The sequence below is a fragment of the Paramormyrops kingsleyae genome, chromosome 21, assembly GCF_048594095.1.
Source record: "Paramormyrops kingsleyae isolate MSU_618 chromosome 21, PKINGS_0.4, whole genome shotgun sequence".
NCBI classification, from domain to species: domain Eukaryota; kingdom Metazoa; phylum Chordata; class Actinopteri; order Osteoglossiformes; family Mormyridae; genus Paramormyrops; species Paramormyrops kingsleyae.
Genome location: NC_132817.1, coordinates 14,688,968 through 14,711,880, shown reverse-complemented (window position 1 = coordinate 14,711,880; position 22,913 = coordinate 14,688,968). Strand labels below are relative to the sequence as shown.

General features: G+C 47.8%; 1 protein-coding gene across 1 annotated transcript; it reads right to left on the bottom strand.

The window, feature by feature from the left end:
- Positions 1–1,169: 1,169 nt before the first annotated feature.
- Positions 1,170–21,458, bottom strand: stk11 (serine/threonine kinase 11). The gene is made up of 11 exons (XM_072704491.1): positions 21,300–21,458; positions 19,404–20,424; positions 14,520–14,603; positions 12,533–12,622; positions 11,366–11,498; positions 11,022–11,158; positions 10,543–10,670; positions 9,391–9,448; positions 7,539–7,744; positions 3,352–3,618; positions 1,170–1,458 (listed from the first exon to the last, which is right to left on the bottom strand). The coding sequence occupies exons 2-10, from the start codon at positions 19,685–19,687 to the stop codon at positions 3,398–3,400; spliced, it is 1,341 nt and encodes a 446-aa protein (XP_072560592.1). The 5' UTR covers positions 19,688–20,424; positions 21,300–21,458; the 3' UTR covers positions 1,170–1,458; positions 3,352–3,397.
- Between the last annotated feature and the right edge of the window lie 1,455 nt (positions 21,459–22,913).

The window sequence follows — 22,913 nt, the reverse complement described above, 5'->3', positions numbered from 1 at the left end:
TCCATTGAAAAATTTGTCCATTTAATTATCATAACTAATTATACTAATAACAGTAATAATGCCTAAGATACATTTGTTGTAAGACAAAAACAATCCTGCTAAAATACAGAATGACGGTTGATCGAACCTTTAGGTAGCAGATTCTGGCATTTCGGTCTGTGTAATAATCTGCGTGAAAACAACAGACACAGATTGTCCAAGAACCGCGGCTCCATTTTAGCGTCTAATCCTATCCTGATGCCCCCTAATCCTGCTGAAATCTCAGTGAGAGTCTGAGGTCAGTGCTGAGGGCCCCGCATCCCGCGATGGCCGGGATCAGCAGGAGCAGCTCAGGCGTTTGTACGCGGGCATCGCAACTGGCTACACACCGTCTCGGGTCAGAGTGCCGCCTACCCCACCCGGCGACACCGTAATGCACTTTGGCACGAGGGCGGATCAAAGTCCAGGTTAGTCAGGTAGGTGGCCGGTGGCGAGGGTGACTGACTAATCTAAACGGCGGGATTGGCCGGTGGCGAGGGTGACTGACTAATCTAAACGGTGGGATTGGCCGGTGGCGAGGGTGACTGACTAATCTAAACGGCGGGATTGGCCGGTGGAGACGCTCGGAGAGCAACACGTGCCCGATTGTGCGTGTGACTGATATGAAAGACGCCAGAGCCTCTCCGCCATAAGACACATAAAATCCTCCTCTCTCTCCCTCTCTCTTCTTCCCAAAGCCTAAAAATAAAGAAAATAAATCACAACAGACGACCAAATCTGTTCTGGTTGGGATGTGTTTTATATAAATAATAATAATAAAAAAAATATTTAATGGGAAAAAAAATAAAAACCAAAAACAAAGCCAACTACCCCAGGTTGGAAAGGGTTAAGTCCGTTTGCTTTTCTTACACTGTACAGTTCCCTTCCGCGAGCCACGTTTACAGCATGCAGGTTTACATTTTTGTAATAATAATAGTCATCATTAGGGATATTCTCTATTATTACCATAATTTTTTTTGCTTATCACAATGTGCATCTTAAACTGCAGGTAGCAACTGGAAAAATAAAGGTCGTCTGTGAATGAGAAGATCCTGTCGTGCAGGTAAGTGTCCCGCAAGGTCACGGGGCTGGACGAGATACCCAGTGCCCAAGGAGGGGGGCTGGGGAGGGATGGGGGGGGGGGGGGGGGGGGGGAATGGAGACACACCACTTCTGCACCTCATATCCCTGCGTCTCATCAAACATCGCAGACATTCAAAAAGAAAAAATGCAATTTAAAAAAAAAAAAAAAACAAGAGAGAGACAAAAAAAAAATATAAACGCAAACATTGGGTGCGCCTCCTTGCATTGCATCGCATCCTCTTGAGGAATCTGCCCGGTCCAGAAGCAGGTGCAGGGAGAAACTGGGGGAGCGAGAATGGTCTTCACTCTTGTTTCAGGATCCCAAAAGGAAAGGGGGGGGGGGAGAGAAATATATACCTGAATACAGGGGGGGGGGGGGAGAGAGAGAGAGATGGAGGGGGAAAAAAAAGCATTAAAATTAAAAAGTTTTTGACTGCGGCAGTGCTGTGTGTGTGTGTGTGTGTGTGTGTGTGTGTGTGTGTGTGTGTGTGTGTGTGTGTGTCGTACATGGATGCAGCTCCCATTTAGCAAAACATCACAGGGACAAGTGACAAGATAAAAACAGGCGATGCAGCCGCTGCCCAAGACGCTGATCTCATTCCCAGAGAGAAACAAACGCAGCCGGAAGCTGCCTTCAGGGTTACATCAGGAAGGATAATAGCACACAGCGGTGTGTGTGTGTGTGTGTGTGTGTGTGTGCCGGAATGTCACTGACGACAATAATCAGTCTCACGAGTGAGCATAAAGACTCCAGTTACCACGGACACCCAGCTGCGCAGCTGGGGCTACAGGGACACGCCGATTACCCTGGCGAGTCTGTTAGTCTGCGAAGAAGCAGCAGCAGTAGCATTCAGCTCAACGTGCATGAAATCTGCAGGACCTCGAGCAGAGCATCTTAATGGGAGTAAGGGGGGGGGTATCTCCCCACTCACCGCTGCCCCCCCCTGCAGGTCAGTCCCATCCCTAATGCCAGGATGACTCATCCTCAGTACAAACACACACAGGCTGCACAGGCTTCCAGCCAATCTCGTTGCCACTCTGCAATCCCAGGGCTGCTGAAAAAGCCCCCCCCCCCTACCACAAACACCCCCGCCCAGATGTGGGGAAGGCGTAGGAGTCGTGGATGACTCATAAAGACGGCCGCTGAATCTTATTAAAATCGGTGAGTCACCCTTCCCCCGCCCCTCCCAAACCCAAACCCTTCTAATAAGAGGGAAAAGTCCCCCCCCCCCCATTTGCTCAGCAGCTACAACGCCCCTCAGAAGCTCGGCCTGTCTACGCTGCTCAGGTAGATCATGTTATACTGCAGATCAGGCTGGCTGTCCGCCCTGCATCACTGCCTCATTTAACCACCAGCCCCCATTATACTAGCAGCAGCGCGGCATTAGCATTGCAAACACTAACACCGACAACAGCAACCAAAAGCAGCAGTATCTGCTTACGGACGGTAACCCTAAGGCCGCCGATCTCGCCATGCTATCAATTTTTACAGAGTGCAAAATTCGTAATATGGAGCGGCATGGTGCCACAGTGGTTAGCACCGTTGCCTCACACCTCTGGCACCAGGGTTCGAGTCTCCCTTATGGCTCCATGTGTTTGGAGTTTGCACGTTGTCCCCATGTCCTCTGGGTACTCTGGTTACCCCCCCTTGTCCCCACATGTTGAAGCCAATTGGAGTAGCCCAATTGCCCGTAGGTGTGCGTGGGTGACTGAATGGTGTGTAAGTTTGCCCTGCACCCCCATCCTGGGTTGTTCCCTGCCTTGCACCTGGGATAGGACCCACCCCCCCCCCCTCCCCCCGAATAGAACAATGAATGGATAAGTCTTAAATAAATGATACAGTGCAGGAGATTTCCATTTCTTTGGAATCTGATCAAAGCAGTTTCCATTCATGACTATAAGAGTTTTTTGTTTTGTTATTTTAGTTGTGGGGGGGGGATTGTGCCATGTGCGTATAGGTTGTCAGTGTGCACTGTGCCGGCCAGCATTATGCTCTCTATGCTGCACACATCAACTCCCCCCTTCCGTTACCGTATAAATGCTAAGTGGACGGAAGATAGATGGACACATGGTTGAATAATTTTTTATTTCAATGCCAACGACACAAAGGACCCTAAAACAATTTCTTGTTCTTTTCTTAAATACTTGGCAACTTTCAATGTTGGCTCAAATTGATAGGAGTCATAAATGTGAAATACTGCCCCCGAACGACCCCCCACCCACCCACCCAATGGCACGTTCCGCACTCACCGCTACAATCTGCCGCTCGGGCTGGGGAGGGGGGGGCACAGGGAGGTCACTGCTGCTTGCAGGCGGAGAGCTTGCGGATGCGGCTGACAGCGGCCACCCCTTTCCGGGAGGGGTTGGAGGAGGAGCTGGACCTGCGGTCGGAGGCGGCCTTGGAGCTGCCCCCGCTGACCCCCCCGTGGGGGCCCGGCTCCGTGCCGTTCACACACATGGGCTTGGGCGGGCCCTGGCTCTGCCCATTAGGCTCCGCCTCATCTTCAGGAACTTGGCCTGAGGGAGGTGGGGGCAAAAATGACAGGGGGAGTCCAATCAACCAGGATCAGCAGCACTAAGAATAAACATGGGGGGGGGGGGGGGTGATGCTGGACACCCTTGAAGCTCAGCCATGACCATGCTGGCACTGGGCCAAAGGCTATTTGTCCCTGCCCTGCTTTTGTGATCAGATTAAACACAACAGCACAAAAAGACAGCTTACCAAGTCAAGAACCTGCGAGTATATTATGGTGCTTTTCCACTGCCACCAAGAACCGAGCCGTACTGTAAATTAACCGAGTCGTACCCATGCTGACATCGGCCTGTATGACCAAACCAGGCTAGTTGTGTCACCAACTAACTGGTCGAAATGAACAGAGATACTGGTGATCTGTGTCAATATGCAAAGATTATCTGAAGGAAAAGGGGAATATTTTATATATTATTAATTATTAGCGGGATTGCACATCACGATGTACTGATGCATTTCTAATAACTCGGAACTTAAAGTATAGAACGGCTGAACGGAACGGATTTCTAATGCAAATTTACGCAAACGAATGCTAATTCCAATAGTGTTTGATGCGAATAGTGTTGATGCAATTCTCACGGAATTAGCACATAGCAAATTGGTGGAAATTAGCACATAATAAATCGTTATGTACACCCTGTGAACAGAAAATAGGCGCCTCTTTGGTTTTACGTCACTGTCGCTCTTCAAATCCGTCAATGCCTTGATGAAACCCGAAGCGAGCTGGAACTGCGCTATAACTAGGCTCTCTTCGCGGTACGACTCGGGTACAGGTCGGTTCCTGTATGCCAGTGGAAAAGCGCCGCAAGGCAGGGATGTATACAGGGGCAGGGGGCACAGGCCCCAGCTGAAAGCTGATTGGCTCCCAGCGCACACCATCCCCTGTCACTCACCAATTCAAAACATATCATTGGCTAATAAGGTTGGCTCCACTGTATGAATTCTGGTCCCTCTTATTCACCCTGCCTTAAAAAAAAATCTAGAATCACCCCTGGTACAAGAAGTCATTAAGAACACTAAGGTAGCAAGAGACAATGACACTGGTCACCCAGGAAGCAGAACGGTCTGCTCTGCTCCGTAACACCAGTCAGTTACCACATCACACACACTTCCAACTTCAGAAACGCTCAGTGGCATCGACCTGCATGTGACAAAGGTACAGACATCCCCCACCCCACGAATGCACAGGTAGGTAAACACCACCCAGACAGGATACATGAAAGAAGCCCCTGATGATGACCTCAGCGAGACACGTCCTGCAGTCGTCATCGCGAATTCACTGCAGCTGCACCTCAGATCTGCAGTTCAAAGCCAATGTCAGGAAGATGGGGAGCAGGAGAGATGGACCGAGTCAGGAAGGGGAGACGACTGATGCGTGATGCAGACTATTAAAGGCCGCAAAAAGGCCTCAAGCTAGGGGGACTGAATCTCACACCCCCTCTGGGGAGGCATCCACACTTAAAAAAAAAATAAAAATAAAAAGCAGCAAAGATCACACTGAAGACGCGGCAGCCTGAAGTCAAATGTGATCGAGCCGTTTCCAGGTGGCAGCACAAACTCAAGATTAATCTCTTGACGAGGTCTTCTGTTGTTTTTCAACGCACACTGCTGGGCATTTCAGGTTCAGAAGCTACAAATCCAGACCAAGATTTTGCTTCTACTAACCAGGTGACTACTCTGTGACTGACTCTTTATGCTCAACTGGTTGGTAGAAACAAATCCTGGGTCTCAATTTGTAGCTTCTGGACCTGAAATGCCCAACACTGCACCTCTGTACAGTCTTAACCTTCTCCCCATAATCCACGTGCTGATGACTCTACCTAAACAAAATGGCATCCGTGCTTTCATACACAGTCTGAGTCAGAGTACGAGACTGAGACTGACCATGCTCTACAGGGACTTGTCACGAAGCAGTATTTGTTGGTTATCTAGATAACTTGTCAGATTTAAGCTACCCCAGTTTAAATGGCCTTTGTCAACGTTCATTTACATTTAGCCCAGACTACCTTAAGTTCTCATCTTTGAGGTTCAGGCCCCAGGTATGCATGTCGGAAAACAAGCCACAAGAGGCTACCGTTCACATCCGAATGAAACAATTACCAGACGCATCATTCTGCGTTGTGCTTGCGAGGCAGGAATAAAGCGAACAGAAACAGAAGGAAGCGGCTTCGGCTTAAGATGATTTCCGGTTAAATGCGGCTCACGGTGATTCATTTGCGGAGACGCCAGAGTCAGGAGGCGGCAGGAGAATCGCTGGGAGATGGGCGGCACAAGCACGCAATTGTTACCTCCGCATTCTCCCAAGATGCCGTGCCACTTAGACCGGCCTGCCATTCAGCACAAACATTATAATCAGAGGAAACACTGAACAGATTTACCAGAAAGCCAAGTCACTGGCACTGGGAGAAATTAGCTAGTGCAGAGACCCTCCATCCCCCGGAAACCGGGTCTTACGTGCCCATCGGTCTGTGGGCACGCAGTGCTGGGGCTGACCTGGGGCAAAAGGTCAAAGGGTAACCGACTACCTCATGCATCACTGACACCCAGACCTTCCAGACTGTAAAAAGTCAACATTAGAGTCAACTTTCATGACACAGCAAACCTTCAGCCTATCAGGCCCAACACTCATCCCACAACAGAGCAGCCTTCCGCTTGTATCTCCATTAGACGCAAGAGGAACTTAGATTTTTTATTTTTTTTTAAATTATGAATATGAATGAAACGTCCAGCTGGTCAGATGATCGCCAGCATGCACAAAGCCGCAGGACACAGCTACGCAAACCCAGACTTGTCACAGCACGAGCCGCGCGACACCCTACACTCCGCACTTTCTACACGCCTCGCGCCCTGAATTACTATGTTTTACATTGCTGTAGCTGACAGCGACATTTTCCACTTCAGAGACTTGAGCCTGTCACGCACTGGCAATTAAGCGTCCTAAATACTGGCCACCCAATGACCACTGTAACACGCTACACCATGCTATTTACAGTGTGCAGTAAGCAGTGCGCTTGCTTTCATTCCAGCCCATTAAGATGACGCCCCTGGGAAGCCCTACGCAGCGACTACGCGGGCGAGCGCGTGAACACACGCACTCAGACACACGTTTCAGCCCTTTTTCAATCCATTGTCCAACAGAAAACCATTTCAGAATAGAATGGGAGAATAATTTAAGCTCCATTGCTGAAGGCTTTCTTGCTAACAGTTTCAAAAGAAATACATCTTAGAACTGATGAATAAAACATTATTTTAAGCATAAAAAGGAAAATTAAAATCATTGTGACTGAGGCGTCTTTTTGTCCTGCCACTCTCCCATTTCCTCTCTCCCATTTCCTGTCTTCCATTTCCTGTTTCCTACACCTCGTGACCGCATGAGCTTTGTTCCTCACTGCTGACCTACACCTACACCTGGACGAGGACCAGTCTCTTAAAAACAAAAGGCACGAAAGGAGACTCCATTACAGAATGTGGCACTGAGGCCCTTAAACGTTTAACTCAACTAAACAAATTTAATATCCTGCACCAAAATGCAACAGTGGACACATATCAAGCAGAGCCCTACTTACAATTCCTCATCAGATACAGGACACAAAAAAAACATATAACAGTATGCTGGATGCCTGATGACTGACTCTTTACACTCAACTGGTTGGTTTAAACAAAATCATGGCTTAAAGAGTCAGATTCACAGAGTACTTAACTAGCTGGTTGAAACAAAATCATGGTCTGGATTTGTACTTTCTGGACCTGAACTTTCTATCTCTGCCACAAACACTTGTAAAAACCAGGCAAACATGCTCGAGCTTATAGGGTAAGACTCCCAGTGTTCATCTGTGCTCTTCATTAAGATGGCGAGGAGAGAAACGTGGAAATACTGAGGCGGACCAGCTCAGCCTAAGAGCCGCACCTGGCACTGTGAAGTCCTGAGTGTAGATGATCTCATCCTCGCCGTCGAAGAACTCGTCATCCTCCACGTCGTCGTCGTCGTCAGTGTAGCCGTGTAGGTCCTCCAGGTATGGCACCACGGTCATGCTCCGCCAAGGGTCTCGGCACTCGGCGCTGGGGGGGATGGGCACCGGCGGCTCTGACGGGGGGTGTTTCTTACGGACCCAGCTGGGGGGGGGGCGGACAAGGTCAGGATGATTACACCAAACCACCATCATGCTCTCTCACCTCATTCCTGCGTACCTGATGTTTCACGTCTCACTCCGAGAATATTTCATATAAATAATGGATACGTTTGGTGTGGGCGATTACGCTTCTGTACCCTGGTCAGCATGTGATTATGCCGCCAAGCCAGAGCGCACGGCGAGTGTGACCGCCGCCAAGCGCGCACGGCGAGTGTGACCGCCGCCAAGCGCGCACGGCGAGTGTGACCGCCGCCAAGAGCGCACGGCGAGTGTGACCGCCGCCAAGCGCACACGGTGAGTGTGTGTATAAGCTCCTTACACAACCATATGCACAGTGATACAAGGAGAACATATTTTTTTTTCCCCTCAATAAAAAAAAAAAAATGAACAGATATGGTTGTGGAAAATGGGGGCGATTGTTAGCCGAAACTCCCCTTTAAATCACAGAATCTTACACCAATCAGCAGGAATCTAGGCAGCAGCAGGTCGCCTTTTCTGGCCCTTTTAGGTCTGGATGCTCTGGTCTGAAGGAGACGAGCTTCAGAAGCTCGCTCACGTCACTGTGGGGGGGGGGGGGGGGCATCATCTGCACACCTCCGCCGCAGAGAGGCGGGGAGTGGGAGCCCTCTAAAATCAGCATGTCAGGAAGAGGCAGGATAACCCAGCACCCCCCCCCCTAAAATGCTTCACCAGCCTGGAGCGCGAGCATTACGTCAGCATACGGATACGTCACGGCCCACTGTTGCCATGGAGACGGCAGCTCAAGCCGCACTGGCAATGTCTGTATTCGTGAATCGAGTATTAAAATGTGCCAAAACATTATTCTAGCCCGTCAGTCGCCACAAATTAACTTAATGGGTCTGGGCTATTATGCTCTGCACTGGGCACAAGCACAGTCCCTGCCTCCAACACAGTAGATCTAATCCCATATTAACCTTAAGGTTAAACCTGTCAAATTCCAATCACTAAGCAGAACAGCAAACTACACTTTCTGAAGACTCTCCCCAGTTTGGGGGTGGAGGGGTGTCATGCTCTGGTAACCTTTACTGAGGCAATTAACCTAAATTCCTAATAAAAAGGCAAACTGTGAAACTGTAGTAGTATAACATTAATAAAAACGTCTGCGAGAAAAACATGGATCATTAAGTCAGACGCTGGCACAAAGGGAATCTGCCCCTTTCTCTGCAATCCTCAGTCTAAACTTAATGGTTGTTCTTGCTGCCAGATTACAGGTGCTCTTATTTCAGCTATTTCAGCGGGTAACGCTATTTCAGCGTTATTGCAACGTTTTTCAAACTAAAGTTAAATTAGAAAAAGCTTCATCTTAACTACAGATTTCTGGAGCTTGTTCTACTGGGAAAAAAAGCATTTACTTTTAAGCATAATGGACACGCCTATGAATGTCAAATCCCTAACTGGCAGACAGCAGCCACAGAGGAGCCGTAATGGCGATCACATCAGTTTCATCGAAATATCTACCTGTCCATCCCAAGAGGGAGACGTTCGTAAAGAAGAGGCTAAAACGTCTCGTCAGTGAACCAAAGCAAGCCCTAAAACAAGGAGGTCTATACCAAATCAGATTGCATCGTAAAGATCCACAGAAATAAACCAGTATATGAAAATACTTACTTATGCTGTCTGATGTGTTGTATTGAGAACCTCTTTACAGGGTCATATTCAAGCATTCCTGCGACAAACAAATGGGAATGAGACCAGCTGACAATTGTAGCCACACATCATTTATTTACCCACTTCCGAGAAAACGGAATCAATGATTATTAGAAAACCACCCCCGCTAACAATCACGTATTTTCAGACAATATTGTTGCTCGCTCCCTGCCCTCTAGAGTAAACTCAGAAATTCACAAATGGTATCGCTGCCCTTCTAATAAACAGCGTGATGGCATGCATTTGTTTCCGTTTGCCCGGCCAGACCGTTTGCTTGGACACGTCACATTTATTTTTAACCACGAGCGAGTGAACGACCCTGAAATGGATCAGGGACCGAATGTGTAAATCGGCAAGTCAACCTCCTCGTCCTCATTTTTCGTGCCCTGGTGCAGAGGAGCAGCCCTCGGCTGAAGTGGCTCCGTCGCTCCTGAAGAGGGTGCATTTCAGCCGCCGTTTACCGGCCACGCACCGGGGACACTTCGCCCCCCCGGGAGACGGGAGACTGCAGACCGCACTGTGAGGGACAGTGCGGGATTTTCCCTGCAACACTAGGAGAGCGATGGAGGCTCCCGTTTCAGACACGCTGACGGGTGCTGGTGCGTCAGCACACACAGCTGTGCTAAGGGGCACGGGGGGGGGTGGGTAGAGATGGACTGATTACAATGATGAGAGCATCACCGTTCATCAAGAGCCACCGCTATTCCTGGGGGGGGCGCTCCGCCACAGCACGAGTCACGCCGCCTGGGGTAACGTGCTGCACTCACATACAGGCCGTAATCTTCACGCAGACGCTAAGGAGTGACTCATCTTGGGAGACGTGCAGCAAAGCGGAGCAGGCGGGCGTGGGCGGGTCACGGCCAAGCCGGCAGAGAGCGGCGACCCAGGCTGCCGCATGGCACGTACGCGGGAACCGCCATCACAAGTGCAGGACTCCCCGTCGATGCACTCGGAGCACTACTGCGGCACTAAGCCCGCTCTGTGTTATTACAGTGCCCTCTACTGGCGGTAACTTGTAACAGTCAGGCAATTATACAGGCTTGATGGCTCATTAGAAAAGGAGTGGCAGGTAGGGGGCGCCGATCACACTGCAGCCGGAGTATCTAGCCTCACCTCTCAGCAGATCAGATAGCAGCGGCCCACAGTCTTCAGGGATGTGATACTCCCCTTTCCCAATGTTCTCAAAAAGCTTATAGATATTGTCTCCTTCAAACGGATAGAGACTGGTTGTAATGTTGTATCTGCAAAGGAAAAGAGGGCAGAAAAAACACAACATTCTTCTTCCTAAATGTTTAATATAACAACATTTGACAGAATTATTCCGTTTTCTATCTGGATGCCATCGCAGTAGGTAACCGAAAATACGGGTGAAGCACGCTCTTGGGAGTTTCACTTACACAAAAGTGTTCTGAGGGCAGAAGGAAAAATGATTGGTTCAGAGACAGAACCAATCAGATTGTTGAGGAGGTGGGTCCAAGGAACTAAAGCAGGTGGGACGAAGACATCTGATTGGTTCGAAGAGAGAACCAATCATTTTTCCTTCGATCCTCAGAATATTTGCCTGTGGGTGATACATTTGCTCCATCACTTACAATGTGACACCCGCGGACCAGATGTCCACCTTGAACCCTGAAAAGGTGTCCAGGCCGTTGGCGATCTCAGGGGGCTGGAACGCCGGCGAACCCTGGCTGGTCCGACACGTATCGTCCTCCGCAAAGGGGTGCAGCGCCTACACAGATAGTACACCCATTCACCTGGCCCCATCGCTTCCGCGGAAACACAGCGTCACCAACAATTCTTCATTCCATCCACTCATGATCTTACTCGGCCTCACTCGAAAAACTAAGGCCAAAACTCTTTCACCAAAACTGCCTCGATTACCCACCAACAATGACGCCCCCCCACCCCTCCCCTATTTGCAAACCCCCAACCTCACCTCTGCCACCCCCAGGTCTGAAATTTTCAGGGCACCATCCGTAGTCAGCAGCAGATTCCCTGGTTTAATGTCTTTATGGACGATTCCCTGGCTGTGCAAATATTCAAGGCCATCTATCAGCTGGCAGAAGTACCTGCAGGAGACAAACATCACGTCGATGCAGATTTATCCCTCAGACGTGTGACTACAGCCTTTCTTCAGACGCGTCCTGGGGGCCGTCACCAGCGCTCCCATGACAAGACAGCCTGTGCCTTCACTTGGGTCACGCAAAAGGCAGTTACTGTCCTACCTTTTATCTCATTTATTCTGTGTTCTTATTGTCCGCTGATTCTACTTACTGTTATTCTTTAATCTACTGGAGCAAAAACACTGACCGTCTGCGGGTTCCCTGAGGAGCGGTTTGAGAAACACCCGCATATTGTGACGCGAAATGGCTTCCCCTGGACTGCGGTGTTACGTACAGCACTGGGAAAAATTAAAAGACCACAGCAAAATTTTCAGTTTCACTGATTTCTCAATTTATGGGAGTGTTTCCGGGTATTTTTTTTTTGCAAACTCCAGCCTGGCTCTTCCTTGTTTCTCATAGATGAAGGGCTTCTTCCTTTTGCTTTATGGGTCTTCAGTCCTGCTTAAGGAGCCTGATACACACTGTCCTAGCAGTGCACTTCACAGCTGCACTTAATCGTTCCCATTCCTTTTGAAGGTCACTTGATGTCACCCTCTGATTCATGAGAAACTGCCGGATAAGTTGATGGTCGTCTCTGGCATTAGAAATTCACTTCCACCGTTTACCTGGCTGGTTTCTGGTCGTTCCCAGTGTCTCCTGCTTCACCTCCTCTTTGTGCACTGCTGTCTTAGAAACTTTGAACCTATAAGCAGCCTGCCTCACAGTGTAGCCTCTGCCAGCAGAACCAGGATTAAACCAGGATTAAACCAGGATTTAAAAAATGCAGATTGGTTTAAAAATATAGTGGTCTCTTAATTTTCTCCAGAGCTTATATAAATAGTCTTTATACAATACAATTAAAGTGTATTAAATAGTAAACGTTAAGTAAATATTGTTCTGAGCTGAGAAAGCACCTCAGAGCATTGACGACCCTGAAGGAGAGGTTCAGGGTGGCCATTCTGCGAGAGAGACGTGAGAAGAGAGGAGAGTAGAATACCCACCCATGCGCTTGGAACACAGGAAACCTCTTCTCTGGTACACTGTCCAGCATCTCCTGCATGCCACACACGCAGTACTCCATCACCATATACGTAACCGAGCCGTCAAGGGCAAATGAACATGGGAGGAACAAACGGACACGCATCAGCACCGGGAGGGGGGGGGGGGCGGGGGCGAGGAACGTAATCATCTGGTCAGAAGTAAAGCACTGAAGGCAGAATCGTCAACATTAAACCAGGATTCATGTCAACGCGATTAGGTCACTGGACGTGGAAACGCCTCAAAACATCCAGAGCATCATCTGCTAGATAAATGCATTTCCTTACACATCAGCTGACGAGATGGAATATCTTAGTGGTGCCCAATAAAACAAACTAATGTCATTAAAACTGGCCTTTCCAAAGAGGAGAAATGCAGGCAGGACAAATTGCTAACATTCATCATTATACTTTTCTGAGCTAAAAGAAACACACACTGGGTAACAGTGATTCATCTGTGAGCCAGAGACACCACTGAATACCATCACCCTTCAAAGGAGGCTATGATCCACAGCTTTGGGCACCAACCCCCCTGCTGCCTGAAGGATGTCAGGGAAGGAACTAAATGGGATGAAGGGGGGGGGGGGTTCAGTGCTGACTCACCACTGCATCACCCCCCCCCCCCCCTCAAGGGGACTCCTAAGAAACAATCCCGACAATAAAAGATAGTTTGTGTGCAGGCAGAGGGAATGTGTGAGTGTGGAACCCCAAAATGTCCCCAAAATGTGATTAAAACCTGTTATTTTGGCATTGTGGGGACCATTTTTTTTTTTCAATTTTATAAAAAATCTGTAACTGCAATCTGTGTGACTTAAGGTTATGGCTGGGCGGGAGGTTAAGTTTGTCACTGCTGGGATTAGGGTTTTGCTCATAGAAATGAATGGATGGTCCCCACAAAGATATGAGGACAGTTAGTGTGTTAGTGCAGGATCAAGGTGTCATTGCTGCTAGTGCAGCTTCTTCTCTTAGTGGCGTCTCTGATGCTATGCGAGGCAGCCAAAGCGGACACAACCAAGCGCAACAGCAGAAGCTTCAGGCAACGACTTTCCTTCATTTGGTAAAAGGCCCATTATAGCAGGGCTGCTCATTCCTGCTCGTGGGGACGGACCACCCTGCAGATTCTAGGCGTGGCCCTAATTTAACACGCCCAATAAGGACGATCGGGGCCTCCAGTGACGTCTCCGTATCAGAGCCAGCTTTGCTGAAGCTCAGCTTTGCTGAAGCTCAGCTCTGCAGGGTGGTAGATCTCCAGCAGCAGGAATGAGCAGCCGTCCCATACAGCATGTTCCTACAAGCTGCCAGAGGAGGAGAGGAACTTCATTCCAGGCACATCATGAGTTTAGACAGCTGCTATTCACCGCCTCACTGGATTCAAACTTCAGCCACGGCAAAAGCCCGAGTCATAAACCACGCGAAGATGAAAGTTCTTTCTTACAACTGTCATCTCTCAGAAGACTCACAGAGCAACGCGATAAAACACTAATAAAATACTCCAGGGTCCGGTACTCGTGAGTACCAAGTCCTGTACTGCAGCGCCACCTGACACGAGCTCAGTTCCAGCGAGGGCCAGCCTGTCCACTTGCAGTTGCGAGTTCCGATTTCTGTTTTGAAGCGCAAGAGAGACCCTCTGTGGACAGAGCGATGAAACGCAACACAGCCGGAGAGTGGGCACACAACAACACTCACACAAGCAGCATAGACTATATCACACAGACATGCACTACACTCCTTACTGCAAATACGGACAGCAATCCTGACATTTTAACAGATTCACTGAATCAAGAATATTGACGAGGTCAGCAGTACGGAATCTCGACGTGGGCCAAAGCTGAGAGATGTTCTTACGACACACACTGTTGACACCAGTCAAGAAAGAACAAGAACGCGGCGAGATTCCCCCCCCCTCCCCCTTTCACATGGCATATAACTCACTCCAACAAAAAAAGGATATATCTTCTGTTTCTCCTCGTTGTACAACACGTCCACCAACTGGATCACGTTTTTGTGACGGAGTCGTCGCAGCAGCTGAATTTCCCTGAAAGAAAGAGGCATTCGAGAGGTCGAAGGTCAGCCGACGTGAGCAGGGTTGAGAGACGAGGCAAACATGGGCACAGTGCAAATGGCCGACGAAATCCCAGGCTCCGCCCAGCTCGGAGGCCATTAGTGTGACACAAAAGGGCTTCACCCCAAACGCTAATGCCCAGAAAACCAAATGACAACCATGCTCGGCACAGAACTCAGAGATGAAATGGCAGATACGACCTTCCCTGATTACACAACAGCTCCTTCAGTAAATTCAATGTTCCTGCGAGAGTAAAAACAGATGGTACACATGATAGCACAGTCCTGAAAACTGGTATATGGGCCTGTTTGGTTCAGCTCAGGTAGTGTTGAAGCAGTGTTCAGTGAGCAGAGTCTGCTTAATACCTTTATCAGTACAAAACAGTAGGGTCCATCAGGGGCTTTAAACCTACAACCTTCTGATTTTACAGCACAGCTCAGGTGACCTTCTCCTGAAATAACACATGGTGCAAAATCTCAGCGAGCAAGTGCAGTTTAACACATCCCTAGAACCCCCGTCCACCCACCAAAACTGCCTGCAGCCTGCTCTTCAGTCAAGGATCAAAGCAACAGACACTGAGCCAGAGGGTCGTGGGCTTTGCACCACTCGGAATACGCTGGAAAGTCATAATGACAAACGACCTTAGAGAAGCAGTCAGCAGGTGTCATGGCAGGACCCAAAACATACACTGCCATGGGTTTTCATACGCAGACCAATCAATCTCATCTGTAAAGTCTCCAATTCACCAGTATTCAATAAAATGCTAACGGGGCTGTCCAATCAGGGCCCTTAAGGGCCCCCTCCCCCCCCCAAATGCTGTAAATAGTTCCACTGAGGTCATTAACTGTAACATCACTTCACCTCTCAATCAGGCACTAATTAAAATGAAATCTCTCAAGCCAGCAAGACTACAGCCCCCAAGCAGCAGTAATGACAGTGAACATCGCCACTTGAAAATTAACACCAAGTGACAAGTCCTACAAGCCGGATGTTACATAACAGTTTGAGGGCCCGACGCAATTTCCTTGTTTATGTCAGCAAACACACTGATGGCGCATTCGGAAAGGCTGACTAATTCACATTAATCACTGTAAACATCAGAGCATTACGGGGGGGGGGGGGGGGGGGAAGAAAAAAAAAGGAAAACACAAAAGAAAAAGATCAGTACATTTAACAACTATTTCATTCATACCTGCATAGTGAACATCAGTATGTTTAGTGTCTGTTTAGTGTCTAGATTCTGATCCAGTTTCCATTAAATTCCCTGTCGTTCTTCCCAAGAAAAACTGCTGAATCACTCTGGCTGAACTGACACAAACTACACGACAAATACTTTTAAAATAAAAGTGTTCAACATACAAACATTTAATCCAATAAAAATACAACAAAGATGATCACCACCATCAATTAACTTTTCAATTTTTCCACAGAGTCTATGACACTAAACTACTGTTCATCTATGAACTGCACCGAGTGCAAGAAATATAAATGAAATTGCAGCTGTTTTTTAATGCCACACTAAGACCGAACCAGACTAGAGTAACGTGATCTAGCAGCCGAACCCGAACGACATATCACCGCCAAGACCGCAGAGAATATGTATTTTAAACACCCCTGCCCCCACTATAAAATACTGAGTAACCCTACTGACCTATTAAGATCCCAACAAAAATCAAAGCAGTCAATTTATACTAAGGAGAGATGCAGGGAGGCCCAGACAAACGGTCCTACTCCTCATCAAAACCATGCTGAGGCAGACCACCCCCTTCCAGGAACAGGAGTCAGAGCAGCACCACCGGGGGGCCAGGAGGACTTGCCTAACCCCCCCACACGGAGCGGTCATTCAGCTTGACATTAACTACTCTAACAAGGATATACAATGAGTCATTGCCCATACACACAAGCGCAAACTGAAGGTTAACATGAAGGGACAATGGTCCAGGGCAAGTTAAACAGAGACAACATTAACACACCAGCAGGACGACTGCAGCCTGGGGACCAAAGGATCCTCAAGTATGCCAAATACTGACTGTAATTCACTGTTAAACTGATGCTTTCATCCAGAGAGATTTTTTTTCTCTCTACATTTAGAGAATCAGGTTTTCTACTGGATAATAAAATAGTATCCGTATTGGGTACCTAGAGCAGCACCTGAAACTAAACAAATTACGAGCCCGTTGTCCTTCACCGCTATGACCCCTGGTGGCCATCTGCTGTCCTGGCCGGATAGAAGTCAGCAAAAGGTCCCAGGACCTGCAGAGCTGCAACACTGAGAAGGAGTAGATTACAGGAGCCTGATCTCAGCAGAAGAAAAAAACATTAGAGTGGCAGAAGTTAAACTCTGCTATTTTAAGCCTGCGCCGGAGGGCCAGCAGCAAGGAGGCATTAATTAAAGCACACTGGGTGATTAAAGCTGCAGCGGCTCCCCTGGATCGTCGGCGAGGCGAGGATAGCTGCCTGCTCCGGGGGTCAGGTAAGCTGCAGGCACTGCGAGCAGCGGGGCCACGCTGAGGGAACTGCCAGCCACACGACACTGCCAGCCCCACTACAGTGCCGGGGCTACGCCGAGGGAACTGCCAGCCACACGACACTGCCAGCCCCACTACAGTGCCGGGGCTACGCCGAGGGAACTGCCAGCCACACGACACTGCCAGCCCCGCTGCAGTGCTGGGGCCACGCCGAGGGAACTGCCAGCCACACGACACTGCCAGCCCCGCTGCAGTGCTGGGGTCACACTGAGGGAACTGGCAGCTATACGACACTGCCAGCCCCACTACAGTGCCAGGGCTACGCCGAAGGAATTGCCAGCCCCGCTGCAGTGCCGGGCCACGCTGAGGGAACTATCAGCCCCACTGCAGTGCCAGGGAACACGCACTGGGTTTGATTAAGCTTCGCGTGGGTCGCAAAGCTCAGAGGTCACGCGGCACTTTGCGACACACCCGCACTGCCCCCACTGGGCACCAAGAGCTCACAGATAAACCTGCTACCTAGCAGAGATCCTGACGGTCACACTGTCAAACTGGAGGGACCTCAACATATGCTGGTTATCAAAGGGAGCTGCGGACAGCTATGTAGGACCAGTACAGAATCACAAACAGCCAAAAGCTGCCATTACATACCAACCAACTTGTTCAGCCACACACAGGCCCTGTTGGGCCTTCATGCAGTGTATCTGCAAGCCCTTCATGCCGTCAAATCACCAAAACAATGCATCATACAGACGTTACCTACTAGTTAAACCCACCTAGAAAGAGACTACTGTTATTCAATAGCTCAATCATCTACCGGCATGCCAACTGTCCTGGGACATTTTCTCACTGATAATCGTGGGTTTCAGTGTCATGGTGACGGGCCGACCCCCAGTGACTGAGGCTCCCGCATCTGCCGGTTAACCTGCCCGCAGGGTCAGCGTTTGCCTGGTAGCACTGTTCCACGTACCAGCAACATGGAGGACTAACTGCCAACCATTCCAGGAAAGCCGATGAGTGTATTTACACACAAACACTCAGGAAATACTCAAACAGAGTCCATACTGGACTCGACTGGCTGGTGACAATCGTCTGTGCAAATCAGCACTAGACCTAATCTTCTGCCGACAAAGACTAAATCACACGATTCTGCTGAGAGAGACAGAAATGCTTAATTTAGTAGTGATGCAACAAACCCATTTATCACCATCTGAAATATCCTAGGAGGTATGAAACTCATCCATTATGTAAAAAAAAAAAACAGTGGCATTTGAGCAACCTTTACAGTGTAAACAAAACAGAAACAAGCAGTGCACTAAAGCCCTCAATGGAGATTTACATCAATCACTAAAGAACTGGAAATTCACCATGATGGCAGTCGCCACCCTCACCACACACACACCCACTGACACATCTTCGCTGGGCTGTACAAAAAAAAAAAAACAGTCAGTCAGCATAGTAATTTATGTCTGCAGGTGAGTATAGGCAGGCCTGCTGGAACGTTACTGGAAGGCAGCTTCATTATAAATACCAAGCCACAGTCTGTTGCCTAAATTCAGTGAATCGTCAATCGCCCAGCTGAGTAGGAATACCTCCAGCTTTCGTTGTTCAGATACTGCAGTACATCAACATGGGGTTTTACTTTAGCAATAACAGTCATTATTGTGTCTAGATTAGGGTGACCACGTAATCCATGGTCAGAGACGACACTATGAGCTTCTTCAGGTTCTACAAACTACTTTAATACTGAAATGCTCCTCTGTATGGCTAATTAGCTTGAGCTTTGACTGGCTTGTTTCCTTGATTGAAAGACTCAGCCAGCCATTTCACATGCACGATTATATGAGGCAGACCAATGAGCACACAGCAGGAGCTCAGTGCTTAACTGAAATCCAGATCCTTTTAATTGAAATAGTAGATCACAAATCCTGTCCTAGCTCAAAGTGTCCTCCCTGACATGGAATATCTGGTCTAATCTAGATTGGTTTGAACTTGACATTATTCTGTTGTCAACAATAGACAGTGTATACTGTCACAAGTTCCCCACAACATGTCATTTTTTCTTTTAAGGAGTAGAATTTCTGGATTGGTTGCCTGTGCTAACAGTGCTACTTTTCAGCCCAAATTTATGAGCTTAACAACCATTATATTAATCTCCAATTCTTAAGCACATGTATATGGAGAAATGAGGGGACATGTGATTTATCAGTGCAGCCAATCACCAATCTCAACATTCTTTCTATTGAGCAGTGCAAAGAGCAGCCCTTCTCAAACCATTCAGCGACAGACAGGCCCTATCACTTACTTTTTGACGTTCGCTTCCCCATTTGGGATTCGCCTCAGTTTCTTCTTCTTTAGGATCTTAACCGCCCTTCGGCACAGAGTTTCTGAATCCAGCATCTCCTTGACTTTGCCATATGAGCCCTCACCAAGCAGGTCTCCCATCAGGTACTTGCCGATCAGCTTGGCTCGCTTGCGGCGTGGTTGGTAAATCACCTCCGTAGAATCAATGCGGTGGATAAAGGTGTCCATTCCCACCAGCTCGCTCTCTGGCAGGTAGTCCAAGTGCTGCAGGTCGTCAGTGCTCATCTTTTTCCCCCCACAGTGACAGAGCTACAGTTCCTCCCCAGAGATCACACCCCAGCAGTGTGGAATGACAACTCGGCACAAGAAAGAAAATAATTCAAAAACACTGGAAAAACTTTTCCAGAACTTTGAGTGTAAGAAAGCACTCAGACACTAGAACAATATTGCCACATTGATCCAGGATATTCTGAAGAAAACAGGCTTGATCCAGTGTGATACTATCAGATCTGAACACTAAGCTCCATAAGATCAGACTGCTTCCAAGGAATTGGAGACTTGGAGTTTCAGCAGAGTGAATTAGAAATATATTAAGGGACAAGCAAATCTCAAGTCCAGAGTATAGTGGATCTAGTCTATGGTAAACGTCAATAGCATAACTCCCGTCGGAGTTTGACTTTGTAGCTGCATTCCACTGACAGGTTCCTAGGGACTTCCCACTTTAAGCAACGCAAAATCCTGCAAAAATATTTTTGGTTCAGATCCTGACTTGCTGGGCATGCCTGTGTCAGAAGTCCATGAGCTGTAGTGTTGACAAACAGCTAGCTTTATCTCTCCTCCCCCAGAAGAGTTTAGCGATGTCTCACATTCAGAAGGTCTTCTTTGGTACTGCTGGTTTGCAAAAAATAATAATATATATATATATATATCCAGATCACTACTGCAGTATACGTCCGACTTGGCGAGAATCTACCAAATACTCGACTTTCTTGAAACAAACAAAATCTCGCCCCAAAAGATATCTGCGATAAGATAAAAAAAAAAAGAAAAAAAGTTGTGTTTATTTACAAAGCATTACATTATTTTGTTCAAATACCAGTCAAACAGACGTATTGTACCACACCGGCTCAGGTTTCATTACTTTACAAGTTTACTCAAGAATACTTTCGATTTTTAGTTTTGTTTATTATAAATAGAAAGAATGCCTCAGGAATACCGACTAATTTACAAATCCAGACCTTCCGCCACGCAGCCATTATCTACTAATAAAACGCCTTGCCATTCATTTACGTCCAAGCGTCAACCGGCTAAATGCTGCATTTCCACATCTAGTTGGCCAGCGTCACTCTTTCCTAGCTAGTATCTTAGGACGGTAAGTATTAGCACACTAACTAGCTGAATATAAATCATTGCACAACTGACCACAAGCAGCCAAACATATCTTGCTTTCTGCGGCGGCTAAAACGGCATGTTGTAGCACGCCGTGACTTATTGGTATTACACTTATTCGTGATCGGTAAAAAATATTCACGTCAGTTCAGGAGTTAGCTACACGCCTTGCGCGACCACAAATAGCTGTTTATTACAAGCGCTAAATAGCGAAGTGGACTCTAATCAGACTCCGAACACCGTCAGATTTAGCCGGACACGCTTTCCTGACTTTATGTACAATTTAACTCTTACATTTCCAAGCGCTGTTTGGTGCCCGCATGCATACGGAAACCAAACAGAATACTTATCTCTTGATTGACAGATGCCGGGTTTCACTGGCCAACTAACCGGCCACAATGTCAAGTACATTCCCGTAGAAGCGAATGATCAGGCTAGCTAGCCGAATGGCAATTTACGGTAGCTAAGCAAACATATCCGATACTATTTGTATCGCATTTACTCTTACCTTGACACCCAGATGTTTGTCACACGTCGCACCTGATATGTAACCAAGAATATATTCTTTTGGTTTCGGTATAAATATTAGCTGGAGGTATGCACTCCTAATTGCAGCTGCTGTCAGGCTGTCGCCATCTTGTTTACCTCCCCCTTACTCCACTTTGACGTCAACGCGTCAATTTCGTCACCGAAAACGTGTGATTTCATTGGCTTACGCCACGTCCCTCGTCTTAGCTATACTCTATAAAGGCGGGTCTATGCAAGGTACATGTTATCGTCGGAGTTATAGTGCGCCATGCCAAGCCAGTCAAACCCGCTGTTCGCCGTATGAGGGGTTACCGCCGGCCTGCAGAAATGCTCGCAGAATGTGTTCAGACTGAGAAGTCAGGCATAGAAAAGTGACCACAATCTCCACACTTACGTCGTTTCAGTAAATTTTTATATGTTTGCCGCAGTAAATTGAGTAATCATGTGGTTAGCTTTAGGAAACTCTTTATTACAGGGTGCCGCCTCGCTGGATAACTGTGTAGCACTGTACCGTAATACATCCAGGGTTGGGGTTCCAATTCCTCAGTGTATGTGTTGGGAGGGGGTTCTCCCCTTGTCTATACTGGTTTTCTCCCAGTTCAAAAATATGCATAGAGGAGACGGGAATGATTCTTCTCGACCATTTTGAGTCCGATCAGCTAAACGATTCGTTCACAACCGACATCCTCGGTTAACTAACTTCAGCCAGAGTTTTCCACTAGGGAGGGGGGGCATTCTCTGTTAATGGTCATTGCACCGGTAGGTGATGGGGGTAATTCTCAGATCTCGTAGCGAGTAATATGGAGATGGATGGATAGGGATCTGAGACTGTTTGAGGCGTGAATCTAGGTACGTGCCGTCGTCTATTTATTTTCAGGTTTTTCCCTTCATTAATTGACAGTAGAAGCAAAAAGGTTGCCCATGGGGATTGGCTCGAAGTAATTTTACGGAGCAAAAACTCCCTCACCCAAACTCCCAGGATTGATGGCCTTATGGGGTCAGTCATATTACGCCATTTAGAGTTACCTAAATTAAAATAGCTTTTTTATAGAACTAATACGCTGTTTCAAATATACACATTTGCAACACCCCTTGATGTATGCCGATTGAACATGTCCAAAACACTATTTGCTTTCACTTAAAAAATAATTTCAGAAATATTTAACCACACAAAAAAGCACATCGATACTGTACCTGTTCGTTAGCTCAGTGGGCCGAAATTGTAGTTTTTAAAAAAATATTTCGGATATGATCGTATTTTTGACATGCGTGTTACCGCAAATGTTAAACGTCCACCATCACGGTCCCACCATGGTTTTAGTCAAATGTTTTTCTGTCGTCGCATTAAAACTTACTCTTCTAAACAGAGGACTTGGACGAGTAACTGCCACTAGCTCATACCCAACTCAAGCAACAAGTGCAGACATTCTGAAACCATGCGACGAAAAATCGTGTCACACGGGTTTCCATCTAAAAAAGAAGATGCAGCACAGATGCGGACTGCCTGTCTGCAAAATCAACGCTGTGGCCGCTTAACATCTTAACAGCTTTGGTCAGCTGACTTTCTATTCTAGATAAGTCTGCACACACATGC

Excerpts from the sequence above, each read along its gene's own strand:
- stk11 (XM_072704491.1), bottom strand. The coding sequence starts at position 19,687 with ATGAGCACTGACGACCTGCAGCACTTGGACTACCTGCCAGAGAGCGAG. Across the intron at positions 14,604-19,403 it reads GGGGAAGCGAACGTCAAAAA|GGAAATTCAGCTGCTGCGAC; the intron begins GTAAGTGATAGG and ends TCTTTCTTTCAG. Across the intron at positions 10,671-11,021 it reads TGGTCCGCGGGTGTCACATT|ATACAACATTACAACCAGTC; the intron begins GTAAGTGATGGA and ends TTTCCTTTGCAG.